A 17,250-nucleotide genomic window follows, 5' to 3' on the forward strand; every position below is an offset into this window, starting at 1 on the left:
CCTCTCAGACTAACGGACATCACAAGTATACGGGTAAAAGAGGAGAATGCCATGGCCACAATGACAGGTGCCGAGCACAATGCTCAAGATGACAACTTTATGGCATATCTATATGGGAGGATGGATTTACAGCTCAGGATTGGGGGCAGGTAGGCCACTATTGAGGAGAGGGCCACCTTGGAGGAGCGTTCTCCACTCAATACTCACGCACAACATCTAGTTAAGCTTGGCGATGGGCAGCGACTCCTAGATGATGAGGATGTAAACACACCAGTATGTTCTGAGGCCGAGCCAGAGCAGCCCAATAAGGATCATGATGATAATGATGAGAGAGCAAAGGATGAGGGCTAGACAGGTGCAGATGGAGCCTTCGACGATGAGGGCGAGGACGATGACTGATCAGGGAGTTTTTCCAATAACCTTACATGTTTTTGTGTTTATGAATTTATATATGCATTGAGGACAATGCATGATCTAAGTGTGGGGTGGAAGGTATTCTCTGTCATTTGAAAATATTAGATAAACTAATTAGTTCGTGTGTTTAATGTTTATTTTATTTTTCGTCGCGGAAGATCAAGTTCGTGAGCCGGGTGATAGGAAACCTTCCTGCACGATTCGGAGAGCACTGAATTAGAATGAGAGGTTTACCACCACATCATTGCGTGCAAGGGGAGCTCGCTCGATTCGCAGATTGGTTCGACTCGTAATTCACTTCTGACTCTGTGTTCGATAGCCCGACCATAGTGATGTTAATTGTGGTTACATTCATAAGTAGCTTGGTCCATCTTTATTCCATTTCATATATGTCTAAGGATTCGCATAGCCCTCGATTTATATGTTATTTATCCATTCCTACTTTTTTTATACCAGACAAAATCATCTGATTGACCAGGCCTCCTTAGGGAATGCGGATTCAGTAAAAACCGAATTTTCCCTTATTTAATTTTAAAAAAAATAAAAATAAAATGAAATGACTGGACTTTTTCCGACGATGGATCTCTTGGGCAGTTTTCTTGAGGGACTTAAGTCTATCAAAGTATATATATATATATATATATATATATATATATATATATATATATATATATATATGTCTTTTTATTATTTTAGATAGTAATAATCCCTCGTGATTTTTCTTTGTGCATCGGTTCTTTTCCACAGGATGTAGTTGAACCGGATAGTAGTTGTTGTTTTGTCTTTAGATTAGAATAAAATTTAGGGAATAAAAGAAAGGGAGAAATGAGAAATGCTAGGCGCCTTTGACTAGTTTGGTAGTAGCATATTAGGCTCTAGCTTGTGTAGTACCTTCCCTATGGTTTGAAAATATTTATTATGCCTTGTTGAGTAATAACATGTTTATTGACGCCTATATCTCATTTTCTTCGCTTGTGTCACTTTATGTTTGATGCTTAATATTTTATGGCTCTGTGAATACTTGCAATTGTTTGAAAATAGGAATGCAACCATCCTTGGTGAGTCATGTGCCATGAGTGGTGAGAAATTGTATAGTCCGTGTCATTGCATTAGAGTCTAGAACTTGCCCGACATGTGAGTTGAAGCGAAATTTTAGGTTTTGCTCGGTTTGAAAAATAATTTTAAGTTTTCTTTGATCTTTTTGAACATAATGCCTACCACAAATAAAATGTATCCCTAGTCAACCGTTTTGAGCCTATAGACTTTTATTTGGCAATCACACTACAAGTATATGCCCATTTGTTCTTAATTAATATTATTTTTATCCGTGTACCTCGTAAAGCACTTTAATTGTGAAGTGAGTGCAAGAAGAAGTAAGGACTAGGTGTGGGGTGGCTTTCGAGTGGAACCAATGAAAGAAAGAAAGGTGCACTTATTTTGTAAATTAATACACACTAGCAGAAACTAAAAAAAAAGAGATCTTGTTCTTGCTAGTGGGCGTGAATTAAAGTAGTGCTTAAAGAAACAGGAAATACTTTGGGGATGATATTGTTTGTGAAAATGCAGTTGGGTTGGAGAAAAATGCGCTTAAATTTAATTATGTGATGTGTTAAAGTGTTTAGGAGGGTTAGTCATTATTCCTAAATTTATCCTAACCGTCCTTAAGCCAACATTACAACCATAAAAAGTTCTAATTGATTTTAGATCGAGCAAGCCTACATTAGTAGAGGTTTACATCCTTTGGTGGGAGATGTTCTTTATTTTAGATTAATTGGCAAGCCTATGGTACTTTGTGCATGCATGTGACTTCTTTGTGAGAGTGAAAAATTTCTTTGATATATGAGAATCCTTAAAATATATTTGAGCATTTGATTCGAATGTGTGGATTCAACTTACTCACTTGTTCTTGTTGTGAGGGCACATGATTTCACAAGGGATATGTGACGTTATTAGATTTCTCTATGATGTTAAGTGTTCAAGCCATGAATGCATTGTGATATTGAGTCGGTTTGTGAGGTTAGGATTGTTAGAAACATCGTGTCCTTTTGTTGAATAAAGATTTGAAGTATGACATAATGTAAAGGAAAGTTTGAAGGCATATGCTAAGGTTTAATTGTTGCTATCAACCATAGGCATAGGTATGGTGTGCTTCAGATGTGCTAAAAGAGAATAAAAGTGCTCTAGGAATTAGCGGTTGACTAGAGGACGAGCAACATTTAAGTGTGGGGTGGTGATGTGAGGCCAGAATGCTATACTTTTAGCACATTACTCACCCTATATTTTGTTATTCTAATGATTTATTGTGCGACGTTTGAGCTAAATTGTGTTGTTTTATGTGTAGGAACATCGGAAAGAATCGTCGAACGAAAGTTGCACAAAAAAAGGACAAAAATACAAGAAAAGAGCACAAAAGCATCAAGTATCCAAATCGTGCTACAGACCAGGCTTTGCAAGGTCTATATCCAGGTTGACCGTGCTATAGACCAGGCTTTGCGAAGTCTATAGCTAGATCGACTGCGCTATAGACCAGGCTTCGCGAGGTCTATAGACAGGTCGACTGCACTATAGACCAGGCTTCGCGAGGTCTATAGCCAGGTTGACCGCTCTATAGACCAAACTTCGCGAGGTTTCGACAGCGCTATAGACCAGGCTTCGCGAGGTCTATAGCACGGTAATTAAAAGTCACGGATTAAAAAAACCTCAACCTGGATTTGGACTGTGGATTGACATAAATACTCCCCAAACGAGTTATTCTAGAGTTGGTCATGATTTTAGAGAAGAAAAATGCTGCCAAGCACTGTGGAGAAAGAATCAAACGAGTTTTTCCTTCCTTTATCTCTTTACTTTGTAGTTTCATTTCTTTAAACATTATGTTGATTGTTGTTATATTTATGAGTAGCTAAACTCTCTTATCTAAGGTTTGATAGAACCTATTGGAGGATGATTTTCTATTGCGTTTAATATAGATTTGTCTTTGATTTTTCTCTACTTGTTCAACTATATTTTCATTGTTGTTAATTGAAGAGCTCTCAATTAACTGTGTATAATTAACTGTGCCTATTTAGTGTGTATATTGCTCGAGAGAGAGAGAGAGTACATATTTAGGTAGTTGTTGAACAACACCACTCCTAACGTAGTTGAGAGATCGATACGGAGGGTTTAAAGGCGAGATTAGAGATAACGAAGTCTTGGTGCAATCGTAATGAGCGGTAAACTAGTGTCAGCTAGCGTAGTTTGAGAGAATACGTCTAATAAATTGTGGTATTTGCTCGAGAAAAAGCTATGAAAATCAAAGTACTCACGATTGGTAGAGAATATTTAGACAAATTTATAAGAAACTGATAGAATTCGAGGGTCCACCAAACTATATAGAGAACCAGGTTCTCTATTAGTTCCCACAGAACACACGCACACTGTAGTAAGTAAATGACACAGAGAAATTTTATGTGGAAAATTCTCAGCTCACGGGATTAAAAACCACGACCTACCCTTGTAGGATTTCAACTTCACTACTGAGCAAACTTTAGATTACAACATATTGTAACCTAGGAATTAACCTCTTAATCCTTCACTAACTGGTATCAACTCTATTACAAGTCACTTTGTAGTAACTCTATTACAAAGACTTTACAACTCGACTAACTCTAGCCAAGACACAAACACAAGGGTTTATGATTTACAAAGGGTTTCCTACGCAATGCTTCTAACTAAGCTAAGTAGGAATTACAAGTAAAGAATTTTGACAAAGGTACAACACAACAAAGGACATGTAATAACTCAATACAGAGGGAACTGGTCTGTTGCTATGTTGTTCTTTGTTCTTGATGCAGTTGAGAATCGTTTGGCAGATGATCAATCACTGTGTGGAGTGCTTGAGAAATTTCTCTAAGTGTTCAAGTGATGTTTTGTCTTTTGTTTAATGTTAATATAACATTGATGATATCACTTGGATGATGTAAGCTTCTTGGGAACAAGATCATTCCCAATGAAGTTGACTGTTATACTGTGCTTGTACCGTTGCGTGTGCAGGCAGTGACTTTACTGTTGTTGGAGAGTTGACTGGTACGATCACCAGGGGAACTGATGTCCATCTATTCCCCTTGTTGATTCTTTGACTCTTGAAGCGTTAATTTACAATTCCAGCTTAAGTCTTGTTGTTTCCACATACTTGAGAATGTGTATCAGGTTCCTTATCTGGTTCTTGTCATTAAGTTTGTTAGATCATCAAAACATAACAAGGTACATATAGCCTATCAGAAACGTAGCGGGGAAGATTCCGACAATAGGAAAAATCATAACCTTAGACTTTTCCAAATCTTGTCTATAATATTTGCCTTGTTCGTTACAAAATACTGCATTTTTAATTACTTTGATCTTAATTAGTACACTCCCAAATTGTTATTTAATATTTCTGAAGGTTGATTACTTGAATTCGTGCAAAGTTATTAGTTGTAATTAGCACGTTATTTCCATGTGGGATTCGACTCCGGACTTGTAAACCGGATTATATTTGCAACGACCACTAGACCTCTTAGGAGGCATAGTTGGACGTGATCAAATTTTGACGTCGTTGGTTTGATTGTTTTGTCTCCTTTTAATTCAATTATTTTATGTTCTTTAATCATTCGTGTTAAATTAAATTACGTATCATTTAAATCGCATACAAATTCAATTGTTATCTTTTTGGATAAAACATTTTTGTCCCGTATTGAATGTGGTCTCTAATTTTTAGTTCGTTCAAAATAGACGAAAAGGATAACTAATATTCAACCTTATTCTATTAGAAACTGTATCAGATGAGCAATGATTATTAAATAATCAAACTTTTCAATTGGGAAACGTAGTCGCTTTCTCCACTCCTTTCTGGTGGCAAACAATGGAGTATAATAATATACATATTGCTGAACACTAGACTCCAGAAAAAGAAAAAGAAATGACGAAAAAGGAGGAATAAAATAGCTTCTCTTCACTTTTACTTGTTTGACATGCGATAAATGAACGTACATATTTTATCATAATATTCATAATAACGATAATATTTTAAGAAGTCTTAGGACTGATTGTGGGAATAATTAATAAATATTAATAATAAAATAGAAAAAATTTAATTTTCTTTTGATTTACTAAAATTAAAGTAAAAATAAAATTATTTTTTAATATAATAGACAAGTAAAAGTGAACGAGAAATAATAGAATTACTATTAATTAAATTATAAAAGAAATATATCACCACGGGAAGCACAAATTACTTAACTAGTTTACTACTCCCTCCGGTCCACCAATTTTTTTGTCTTTTTTGTGGTCAACAATATTTGATTTTTTTGGATATCAAGATTAAGTTAATTTCTTTTTTTTTCAAAATTGTCCTTAGATTAAAGAACTTATAGGTATTTATCATATTTTTAATGAATAAATTAAGGTTAATATGATTAATTTTATTGTTAATTAATGTTAAAATATAAATTCTTTAATATGTGTGAAGAAAGCTAAAAAATTAATTAAAAGTGGACCGAAACGAATATAAAAGAAAGGGAAAAAATTAAACATGGATGAATATTTGGTGGAACCCACAGCATCTTGCTTTGGGTCGGAGACCATTTTGGGACCCACAAAGCCGAAAAAACAAAAGCAGGTAGAGCCTTCACGAGCCACGAGAACAAATAAGTGAGGTGGATAGTATATAGGAGTAGTGGATTCCTACAATCTAAAGTGACTTATCTTTCTCATTTTGAGAGAGAGCCGTGGCCTTGTTTGCTTGCTTTTGTTGTTTCCTCCATAAGCTTGCAGCAAGTAGCCATGGCGGCTCCTTCTCTTCACTCTTCTAATCTAACCTCATTTCCAACTTCCCATGCAATGACGAAGAACGTTCTTTCGATCTTATCCTTATTCTTTCTTGTTCTTTATCCTTCTTTCGCCATGGCTACTTCTGCTAACACATTCTTCGGTAATTACTGTATTTATTTATTTGTGTTTTTTCTTTTCTTTTAATTTGTACATGAAAAGTTGTCGTTTTTAGACCATTTTGGATAATAAATGAACCATTTCAATATCTGAAGCTCGAAATGTATGGTTAAGGTGGTTTGAATCTGTGACCTGGAATTTGTATTGTTTTGTTGATGATTTAAAGTTGTGATCTTTTTTGTTAATTCTTCAAATATTCCTCATTCTTTTAATGCGTTCCTTGGTCCTTTTTAGTGATGCTTTTGCAAGTATTTGGGAGCCGTTTTGCTTGGACAGCTGTCCTGATGAAACTATAGTGGGTTGTTTCCCTCTTAATCCAAACGTTATATGTCTGAAATAATTAATTCTTTCTGAATCCAAAATATTGTATTTGTCATAACACAGAACTGTTTCCTTTCCATCTCATCGGGCAAGATTCTTTTTTTAAGCAAAAATTGCTTTTCTATGCTAAACACCTCAAAGTTGTAATAATGTGGTTAATTCTCTTTGTCATTATTAGGTGAAAATACACAAGGCATAAAGTATGATCTGTTTCCTGAAATCCTCAAGGAGGAAGCTGTTGCTAGACTTAATGAGCTCGGAAAGGTATTAAAGCAGGGGAATCTATTTATATCATTACTAGTGGAAGTCAAATTTCCTGTGAGGAATGTTTTTTTTCTTGTGTCTTACCAGAGTTTTGTTCTTCCTTGGAATACATACAATACAATATGCATCACTGGAAGGTTTCAAATTTTGAAAATCCATTAGTCCGTTTCACGGCTGCTATCTCTTATCCAACTTTTCATCAGTAGAAGAGCTGAAGTAACAAGTTTTGTGTTGTGTGGCAGGTAAGTGATGCAAATGACTACCTTGAAAGGACATTCCAGAGCCCTGCATCGATCAGAGCAGGAAATCTTCTTCGTGCATGGATGGAAGATGCGGGCTTGAAGACGTAAGTTTTCAACTTATCGTATTATATTTTAATGCTTCAGAAACTTAATTGAGAGCACTCCTGATTCCAGGTGGGTGGACCAAATGGGCAATGTCCATGGTCGGGCTGATGGGATTAATCCAAGTGAAAAGGCTTTGTTAATTGGCTCCCATTTGGTGACGCATTGATTTCCTTACATTATATCTTCTAGTATATTTGGTTTACTTCCCAGCATCACTAGTTTAAGATGCTGCAGAAGAACCGGAAAATGAATTTTTTGTGTTGCAACAGGATACAGTTATCGATGCTGGATACTTTGATGGCTCATTGGGCATAATTTGTGCAATATCTGCATTGAAGGCATTGAATGCCACTGGAAGGTTGGATAAACTCAGGCGGCCGGTTGAGGTGAGACACATTAATATAAGCAAACATGCTATCGTCTGGCATGTTTTCTGTTCTGTTATTCTTAGTTGTAACCGTAAGGGTAATATCTTTTTTTAATTAAACTATCAAATCCGTTTTTTAAAAGTTACTATCAGCTATATCCAAGGGGGGCTGCAACTTTATTTGTGACCTCTTATTTTCCTAAAGACAATTGTTACGGGAAGTGCCCAATCTGAATTCCAGAAAGTAATTTCTTCTTTAACTTAACTACAAATTTCAGTTGCTAGATTGATTAGGATCATGAGTTAAAGTACTAGTTGTAAGTTGCTAGTCATGAGCTCTCCCACAAATGATCTTTGAAGTTTGGACTATGTTCTGGTTTCAACCGCCAAGTTTCAAACTGTGTCAATTTTGTCTTTGAGATTTACATTTAAAACCAATTCAACTCAGAAGCTAATGTTTGTGGTTGCAAGCTTCGCTAAAGACGTGACTTGCATATGAGGCCTTGAAATTGGAAAATGGATTAATACTTGTTAGCTCTCTGTCTTTCCCTACTAACTGAGTCTGCTTTGCTGAATATGTCTTTACCAGCCAAAGTTCCTATCATAATTTATAGTAGTTTTCACAACTTCTGAGGTTGATGCTTGCTAATGTATAGTAGTAAGCTTCAAGAGAACAAGTTCAGATCCATCTGTAAGAGTTTTGGAGTATTTGTTAAGTTTAGCGTTCCCTGGTTATCCTTCTCCTCCTTATTGCATCTTTCTGCTTCTTTGGGAAAGTCATCTTATCTCCTTGTCTTTCATCTTTGAAGTGTGTGAACTCACTAGTCACTACTGAGCTGTGAAATTTTCCTCTCTTGGCCATCTAACCCTAGCTCAAAAAGTATATTCTGCAATCTTTGAACGTTATATCCTTGGAACAATCAAAATTTTGAGTTTACATCCTTGAGCAGTTGTAGCAAGTGTTACAGCACTAAAAATAGTGCTAGTTGTCTAATGTGTTGTTGCTGCCAATCTGACTTCTCTTTTGTATTCTTTCTATTTTACAGCTTTTATTTTCAGTTAAATCATATCAAAGATTATTTAGTTTCTCCGGTTTTGCAAATATCTTATGTACTGTTTTGCAGGTAATTGCATTTAGTGATGAGGAGGGAGTGAGGTTTCAGTCGACCTTCTTGGGAAGTGCAGCTATTGCTGGCTTATTACCAGTTTCAGCATTGCAAATACATGATAAGAAGTTTGTATGGCTAACCTAAAAGCTTGTCTTTGTTTGTATGGATTTTCTTTCTCAATACATTAATGTGCAACTGTTTTCAGTGGTGTGACAGTGCAAGGTGCTCTGGGAGCAAGTTCTATAGAAACTACAGAAGAAAACCTTTTGCAGCTCAAATATGAACCAGAATCTGTTTGGGGCTATGTTGAGGTCAATAATAGTTCTCAATATGCCATATCGAAATTACTAACTACTTCATAAGATCTCTGGTAACATAGTTGCTGATGGTGGATCTTATTCTAATGGTCTTTCGCAGGTTCACATTGAACAGGGACCCGTACTGGAGACTGTTGGTCTCCCTCTTGGTTTAGTAAAAGGCATAGCAGGGCAGACAAGATTGAAGGTATGTATTCTTATCCTACTGCCTCTTGGTTGTCATCTACTTTTATTCTAACATAAACTTATCCTCCATGTACAACTCCCCCCTTTTTTTCCTTTCCTATAGCTTAAACACCTTTTTCTAGTTCTTTATTTCCACGGTTCGTTTCATCCCTCCTTGTAAGATGTTGGATCATGGTGATAAAGTACCCTTTTGGTATATAACGTGCAATGAAGAAATAAGAATGTCCGCTTGGCTGTTGTATCTATTCAGTCTATCTAGGTTTGTTTAGTAAAAGGCAGTTCTGATCTTTGTGATGATATGATGTTACAAAGGGGAAAAGTACTTAAATTATGTGAGAAAATTATTTGTCCAGTAAGTCTTTTCTTCGCACAATCTACAGCTTGACTTACTTCTAGTTGTCACTACTAATCTCCTTTTGGTATACATTATCCCATATAATTTTGGTTGAAGTAATGCTAGCTTGACCAGACTTTTGAATTAAGCTCTGCAGGTGACAGTGAGAGGCACACAAGGACATGCAGGAACAGTGCCTATGAATATGCGACAGGATCCTATGGTTGCAGCTGCTGAACTAATTGTATTTCTGGAAAGCCTTTGTAAACAACCTGACTATTATCTGTCCTATGATGGTCAATGCGCTTCTTCAACAGTGGAATCTCTTGCAGGATCTCTGGTCTGTACTGTTGGAGAGATATCAAGTTGGCCAAGTGCAAGTAATGTCATTCCAGGCCAGGCAAGCACTCCTTAAAACTTCTGGCGTACAACTCACGTACTGTTTGGTTGTTCATCATCCAATATTCAGGGAAACAAGAATATCTGGGATGCTTATTACTATATGAGCATTTTTCACAGGTGACATTCACTGTAGATGTACGTGCAATGGATGACACGGGACGAGAAGCTATAATTTATGAATTCTCCAATAGACTTTATCATATGTGTGATCGACGTTCTGTCTTTTGTAACGTTGAGCGAAAGGTGAGAGATACCTAATTATCTGTGGCGTTACCTGCTGCATATTCTATGACTAACACTTCTCTTATTGGTTTAGCATGATGCAAATGCTGTCGTTTGCGATCCTGGCTTAAGTACAGAGCTGAAATCTGCATCTCATGCTGCTTTGAAGAGAATTACCGGTGAGGATCCTGGTGATGTTCCAGTACTGATGAGTGGAGCAGGTCATGATGCAATGGCCATGTCTCATCTAACCAAGGTGAGCTATACTCAAAACCTTGTATTTTTTTACTTGGACGTGATTTTCTTTCTTTCTGTTGATAATGGTGGTGTAAGGGCCACTTGCGAGACTATTTCACTTAGCACTTGCTACCTCTCATAGTACATGTACTAGGTAGCTCTGTCCACTTAGGCAAATAGGAACCCCTGTGTGTCCCATGGTTTTACTTACCCACTTCATTGACACTATGAACGTGATCTTCTTTCTTGTTTGTATTAAAGATCCACTATTTTTCAATAGGTGGGAATGCTATTTGTGCGTTGTCGTGGAGGCATCAGCCATTCTCCTGCGGAGCATGTATTAGATGATGATATTTGGGCAGCTGGAATGGCAGTACTTACATTTTTGGAGACCCTCTTGTAATTACCGGCATTCTGCAATGCAATCTAGTTTTCCATTCGTAATCATATTATGTATATACATCGATGCAAACTTCTATAGTTGCAATAATGAGAATGTATATTTGCAAATAGCAATTTCGCCTGTTCATAGTGAACCGACGTTGAGCAAACTCTTGCTTGAGCATGATTCGAATAAGTGGCAGTATTGGATGCCACTTGCTGGTAAATTGGAGAAGAATAAACGAGCGAATATAGAAAAGCAATAATCTCTTTGAAATTTTTTAAGCGACATCCTTGCAGAACAGATATCTACCGTCCGACTAAGTTTAGCCTAAGATGCTTTAAATCGCTTTGACTACTTCTGAAAAATTTGAAGACAACTTGTGCAAAAACAACCTCTCGCAATCAGGGTAAGATTGCGTACAATAGACTTAGGTGGTCCGGCCCTTCCCGGATCCCGTACATAGCGGGAGCTTAGCGCAGGGTAAGATTGCGTACAATAGACTTATGTGGTCTGGCCCTTCCCCGGATCCCGCGCATAGCGGGAGCTTAGTGTATCGGACTTCTTCTTTTTTGTGTGTGTTTTGTAAATGGAAGAACTCTTTGAAAAACCAACAAAACACTTCTTCACGAACTTTTCTTTGCAGAAGTTTCTTGAAAGAATTTAAACAAACATATTTTAGGAACAAACATGTTTCTGGAATTCTTTTGACAATATCTCAAAAAAAATCCGTGGACATATCTTGAATAGGTTGTTACGCATAATGACAATTACAGGAAATTAGAAGTAAACTTTGAAGATAGTGATAATAAATTATAAAATATAAAGCACCCGCAAGATGAATGCATACCGGCTTTGGTGATATCAAGTGAAAATCAACTGGCCTTACACGTACAGATTAGTAACTGTAGCTACATTTTAACCATTATGGACTGTTTCAAGGCATTGCATGTCCATCAGCAAGGTGATAATAAAATCCTAAAACAGTTGTGGCCCTTGCAAATAGGTTAGAAACATAGTGTAACTAGTTTCTGTTAGAAGAACTGCAGATCTGTAATTCTTCTCTACTTACTTTACACTAGGAGGTTGAGCTAATTGTTGCAGCTGGTGGACAACGTGGGACATCCTCGGACGCATTGATGGCACATGTTGTGTACAAGAATAAACAAGGTCAACAACCTTTTGGATAACTCCAACTTCAGGAATACGAGAAGAAGAAGAAGATGATATGAGAGGATCCAAGAGCTCTACATAGCGATGGGCCTGCACCAGAGGCGTGGCCCATTCAAATATACTCTGCCAACCAACAGAATCAACTGCTTGTGCTGGTCTTCGTCCGCTCATAATTTCAAGCAGGAGAACTCCAAAGCTATAAACGTCACTTTTTGTAGTAAGCTCATTTCTGTAAACAAACTCCGGAGCAAGATACCCATGAGTACCACCTGCCATGACTCTCCTCTCATGCATAACTTCCCACGGTACAAACTTAGACAGACCAACTCCCATTAGATGTGCGCCAAAATCTTCGTCAAGAAGTACATTGCTTGCACGAATATCCCTATGCACAACTTGTGGCTTCACTTTGTCATGAAGAAACCTGTCAAATTTGATGAAATAAGCACAAAACTATGTACAAGCAAAGAATTTGCCATTACAGAGGTTTGCAAACAAATAATTTGCAGCTCTTGAGTCACTATCTCTTGTGCACTAGCTGAAACAGTATGACAAAACCGAGAGTTTTCAACTACCTCCGCACAACAACACAACCAGACCAGTCATTTTCACCTTAGGCAGCTAGATCCCTCAATTCAGAAATTAATTAGGTAATAAACTAATTTAGTAGTAATAGACAGTAACATAATTTAGTAATAGAGAATAACATAATTTAGTAATAGACCCTGCATCATCTTTCTCTATTTTTCGTTTTTAACAAATATACCATAGACGTGACTGGTTTTAAGGTACCTTATCCATCGATAGCCAGAACTAGGCATCGTGGTTGATTTGCGTATGGCAGCGACCTCCATATAAAGTGTATACACAGACCTTACCCCTACCCTGTGGAAGTAGAGCCCAGCTTACTCAAGTGACCTATATTTTTCAACTTATACCAAATAAATTATGGAAAGTAATACAATCTGATCAAAGAAGTCCGGGAAAAGTTAAACCACCAGGGACCATACATTATTATTACAATACAATCTGGTGATGCTAGATAAGCCCGTGGATTGGTCTATCTTATATCATCATGAATAATTGGAATTAATATATAGGCTTCCTCTTGAACCCTCAAAAAAAATTTCCATACATATTTCTTGTTGGGGGTTGGGCAGTGAGTGGTCTCATAAGCCTCTGGAAATTTTATTCACCGGCATTTCCATGTCAAAGAAATAAGAAGGGAAATATTGCAAGAGAGATCATGCATTCTTCTTCTTTTTCTTTTTTTAATAGTATAAATCATGCATTCGAACCATCTATATTTACCCTTGTATGACTTCCCGATAACATCCCCCAATTGACATGAAGCCAAACATGTATACATGAGTTCATACTCATGACAAAGAAGGGATGTATGACAAGATTTAAAGAATAAACGCACATTTCTAACTAAAATAATCCATCTCAAGGATAAATTAAAATATTTATTCCTAATCTACAATGCAGATGAAGATAATATTAACGCTACTTACGCAATTCCTTGAGCAAGGGTGGTGGCGACTTTCATTCTCATGCTCCAGTCCAAACTCCTACCTCCTCTAGGAATATGGTGTAGCCACCTATCCAGGGGTCCATTGATAATAAACTCGTATAGGATATAGCGGTCACCATGATGATAACAACATCCTTTGATGGAGACCAGATTTGGATGATGAAGTCTTGCAACCCTTCCAATCTCAGAGTAGAACTCCTTCTTCCTCTGAAAGCCAGACCTCTTCAATCTTTTCACAGCCACCCTTGAACCATCAGGTAAAAGCCCACTATAGGTACCACCTGTTTTGGCATCCCCAAGGAGACGATTTACTTCACTGAAATTCTTTGTCATGGACTTTACTTCGTCACGATTGAAGATTTTCCAAGATGGTGGAACTAATGCTAATGATGCACGAGATCTTCTCCGTCTTTTACTTCGCCTATAAACAAGAAGCCATATCACAACAGCCAAAGTAGTGCAAAGAATCAACCCACTCACAACTGCAAGGATAATGAGATATTCCCTGTGGCAGCGCATATGGCGACACTTGCTCCCTAATGTATCAAAAACATCAGAAGATTATTTAATATCTAATTAAGGCATGTAGATTGGATAATGGTTATCTAAAATGTACTGCTCATGGAAAAATTAAAAGGGGACTATAGAGTTGTTAGTCGACACATATCATCACCACATTATATCAGGAAAAGAGTTTGCTCCCACTTTTCAAAATTACACTTGGTGAAGAAAAGCAATTAGAAATAAGTTGTTCGGCAATCACTTACCGGCATCAAGCATGCATATAGAGGCATGAGTTGTATTGCATCTCTCAGCTATAAGGGGTGTAGTGCCATTGGTTATCGATGTACACAAATCCGCTGACTTAAAGCCATAGCATGAGAAATTTTTGCAACTTGAGTTAAAAGTTGACTTAAGATCAAGACTCTCATTCCAACTAGCTTCATTGTCAGACCATTTCCAACCCAAACCAGCAGTAGTATTAATGCTCTTTCCACCAACCCAGCATCTGTTACTATCATTGCCACAGAGCTTTTGGACAAAGTTCAGTTCTTCTGAAGATGTTATGGCAGCAAGGTTTCCTCCAAAACTGTTGCAGTAAATCTCTGATTCATCCCATTGCAAAGAGGTTGCATTATATTTGAAACACTTTTTCCCATTTGGGCTGCTAAACCAACCAGGATCACATCTTCCTGCTTGCAAAACAGTAGACAATACTCAATAGTGTCAAACAGATGAGACATAATAACTAGAGTAGTTAAAAATCACAAATTACACTAAGAAAAATCATTTTGACAGATCAAAATAAGTTTCAGTTACACTAGTGCTATAATTATACTTATTCTGACTTCTTGATTTATCTAAAAAGAAAAAAAAATACTCAAAAGTTTTTTTTTAATTAGTGAGCGAAAAAATAATACTCAAAATTTATCCAGACTTTCTCCTAGATAGTCACTCAGACAACTTCTTTCGCTCTTTCTTTATTTTATTTTTATAACGGTGGTGTCCAGACCAGCTAGCGTGCAACTCGACTATTCCACCGAATACTTGCTATCTCTCACTAGCACAGCTACCTCGTAACTCTGCCCACCAAGACATAGGTAGATGAGAAGAAATCACCAAGTGTATTTTGTCTCTTCCCTCTTTTTCTAAAATTGAACTAGAACTAGAACAAGGTACTACCAACTGACTCAAGGGCTTCTTCTAATTTTTGGAAATTCTATTGAGTGAAAAGCCCCTATGTTGCTTTCCCATAACATTCTTCTATCTCTTCCCACTTTTCTAGGACAAGGGATTGGGGATACATGGTAAAACAAGTAGAAAAAAGTTTTGCAAATCAAATTCAAAAACATGACTAATATTTACATAAAAGAATTATATTTGTTTTGATAACCATAGTGTCTGGACCAGTTCACGCGCACCTCGACTAATTCCACGGGATACCTGAGATCTCCCACCAGCAACAGGTACCAGGTAACTCTGTCCACCAAGGCTTGGACAGATGAAAAGAAATCACCTAGTGTTTTTGTCTCCGCTGGATTTGAACCTGAGACCTTAGGTTCTCATAACCACTTCATTGACCATTAGGCCATACACTTGGGTGCTTAAAAAAGAAGCTTATTTTTGCAAGCAAACAAAAGCCAAAAGAGATGTTCAAAAGGCATTAGATCTTAAATTCATGATGGACCACGCATTAGATCTTAAATTCATGATGGACCACGAAACTTAGGTATTATTAACTTGTTTATATCTAATACCACAACTAAAGATGAATTTTCACTCTGAAAGTGTCTGTACCTTCATACTTAAATACGGGAGCCACTCTGCATTGACAGTGAATGGACAGCCAAATGAATCGTGCTTGATTTATATGATACACGATTCATATGATTGTGCTAGCAAGCATGGGATCATGTTCAAAGAATTCATTTGGGATAAGGTTTCCAAGATCCGGAGACTGAAACATTAACCACAATTGGCTAACACTGCCATCTCAAACTAAGCTTAAGAAGGCCTATGCACAATGCTTCCACCTGGCCATTAACAATTACAACATCTATAAGTTCAGTTATTTTTCCCTTCCTCTACCCATGTGTCCTATGAACCTGATAGCGGCAGCCATTATTTGGCCTCTGTGTTATGAATCGTGTATCACTCGAAATCAACTTAGGTTTGATGCTGATATTGTGTAAACTTCAGTTTTTATTAGTGGACTAGATAAAGAAGGCTAGTCCCTAGAAATGCCCGATACTTTAGTGTTGGGAACAAGACCAGAGGGACAAGTAATATTTTTATGGACTGGATGCATAAAGTCATATGTAATGAAACATTATAAGAAAAATATAATTATAGATTTAACTCAATTATAGAGTCCAAAAGAATTCAGAGAGCCCTAATCATATTAGCCAGGGGCAGAGCTAAAAGCCTAATTGCGGGTTCGGCCGAACCCACTAGCTTTTGCTTATTTCTATTAAAAAATTCATTAAATATGTACAAATAGTAAATTTAGAACCGTTAGTAGCTCTTAAAATCGTCGTTCTAAAATCCAAAACATTAGAGTTGAAATCTTAGCTCCGCCTCTGATATTGGCAACAGCCAATCTATCAGTTCCAAAGAAAATGACTGGAGAATAATAGTCGAATAAAATCAAAATGATTACCATCATCATGACTTTGATTCTCAGAAGAAGGGGCTACTTGTGCATCAACTGTCTTATTGGAGACCTGCGAATTCAAAAAAAAAAAAATCAGAACTTGCTCCAAATTCACATGACTACATGAATTCCAATAACATTTACTCTTAAGAATTTGCAAGAATATTTTGCTATGTGGGTTATTACTTATTACTTACAGAAGTGGAAGCAGAGAGCTGAAGCAGAAAACAAGAAAATAGAAGCAAAGGGAACTGTAAATGCATCAGAAGCTTAACACCCATCACTTATTCTCACTGTTTAGCAAAACCTAGAATGATTTCGGTTTGGGGTTGGGCATTGTGGAAAATGGGTGGGTAGGGTTTTAGTAAGAGAGAAAGTGAAAGACTTCACATTTGGGAAATGGGGTAAGTTAAAAGTGTTGAGTGGTTAGTTGAATTTAAAGCGGTGGACTTTTGGAGAAGACAAGTGTTGTTCAGACAGACAGGGTAGTTAATTCTCACCTTATGTTTGTCCCCAACCCTTT

At 37.0% G+C, this 17,250-nt stretch overlaps 2 protein-coding genes across 3 annotated transcripts; one reads left to right on the plus strand and one right to left on the minus strand.

Annotated features, from left to right (window-relative positions):
- The first annotated feature begins 6,065 nt into the window (after nt 1-6,065).
- On the plus strand, nt 6,066-10,997 carry LOC107797444 (allantoate deiminase 2). The gene is made up of 12 exons (XM_016620341.2): nt 6,066-6,358; nt 6,875-6,960; nt 7,203-7,306; nt 7,377-7,461; nt 7,577-7,693; nt 8,799-8,908; nt 8,989-9,094; nt 9,201-9,287; nt 9,778-10,020; nt 10,140-10,265; nt 10,339-10,500; nt 10,762-10,997. The coding sequence occupies exons 1-12, from the start codon at nt 6,211-6,213 to the stop codon at nt 10,882-10,884; spliced, it is 1,497 nt and encodes a 498-aa protein (XP_016475827.1). The 5' UTR covers nt 6,066-6,210; the 3' UTR covers nt 10,885-10,997.
- Nucleotides 10,998-11,655: 658 nt separating this feature from the next.
- Nucleotides 11,656-17,228, minus strand: LOC107797442 (C-type lectin receptor-like tyrosine-protein kinase At1g52310). 2 transcript variants are annotated; one of them, XM_016620339.2, is made up of 5 exons: nt 16,925-17,228; nt 16,734-16,797; nt 14,341-14,766; nt 13,554-14,109; nt 11,656-12,460 (listed from the first exon to the last, which is right to left on the minus strand). In XM_016620339.2, exons 1-5 carry the CDS (start codon nt 17,006-17,008, stop codon nt 11,932-11,934), a joined length of 1,659 nt encoding a protein of 552 aa, XP_016475825.1. In that variant the 5' UTR covers nt 17,009-17,228; the 3' UTR covers nt 11,656-11,931. The 2 variants fall into 2 exon arrangements, with proteins under 2 accessions (XP_016475825.1, XP_016475824.1); XM_016620338.2 differs by having other exon boundaries at nt 14,341-14,769; nt 16,925-17,148.
- Nucleotides 17,229-17,250: the final 22 nt, after the last annotated feature.

Source organism: Nicotiana tabacum, chromosome 17, assembly GCF_000715075.1.
Source record: "Nicotiana tabacum cultivar K326 chromosome 17, ASM71507v2, whole genome shotgun sequence".
Classification (NCBI taxonomy): domain Eukaryota; kingdom Viridiplantae; phylum Streptophyta; class Magnoliopsida; order Solanales; family Solanaceae; genus Nicotiana; species Nicotiana tabacum.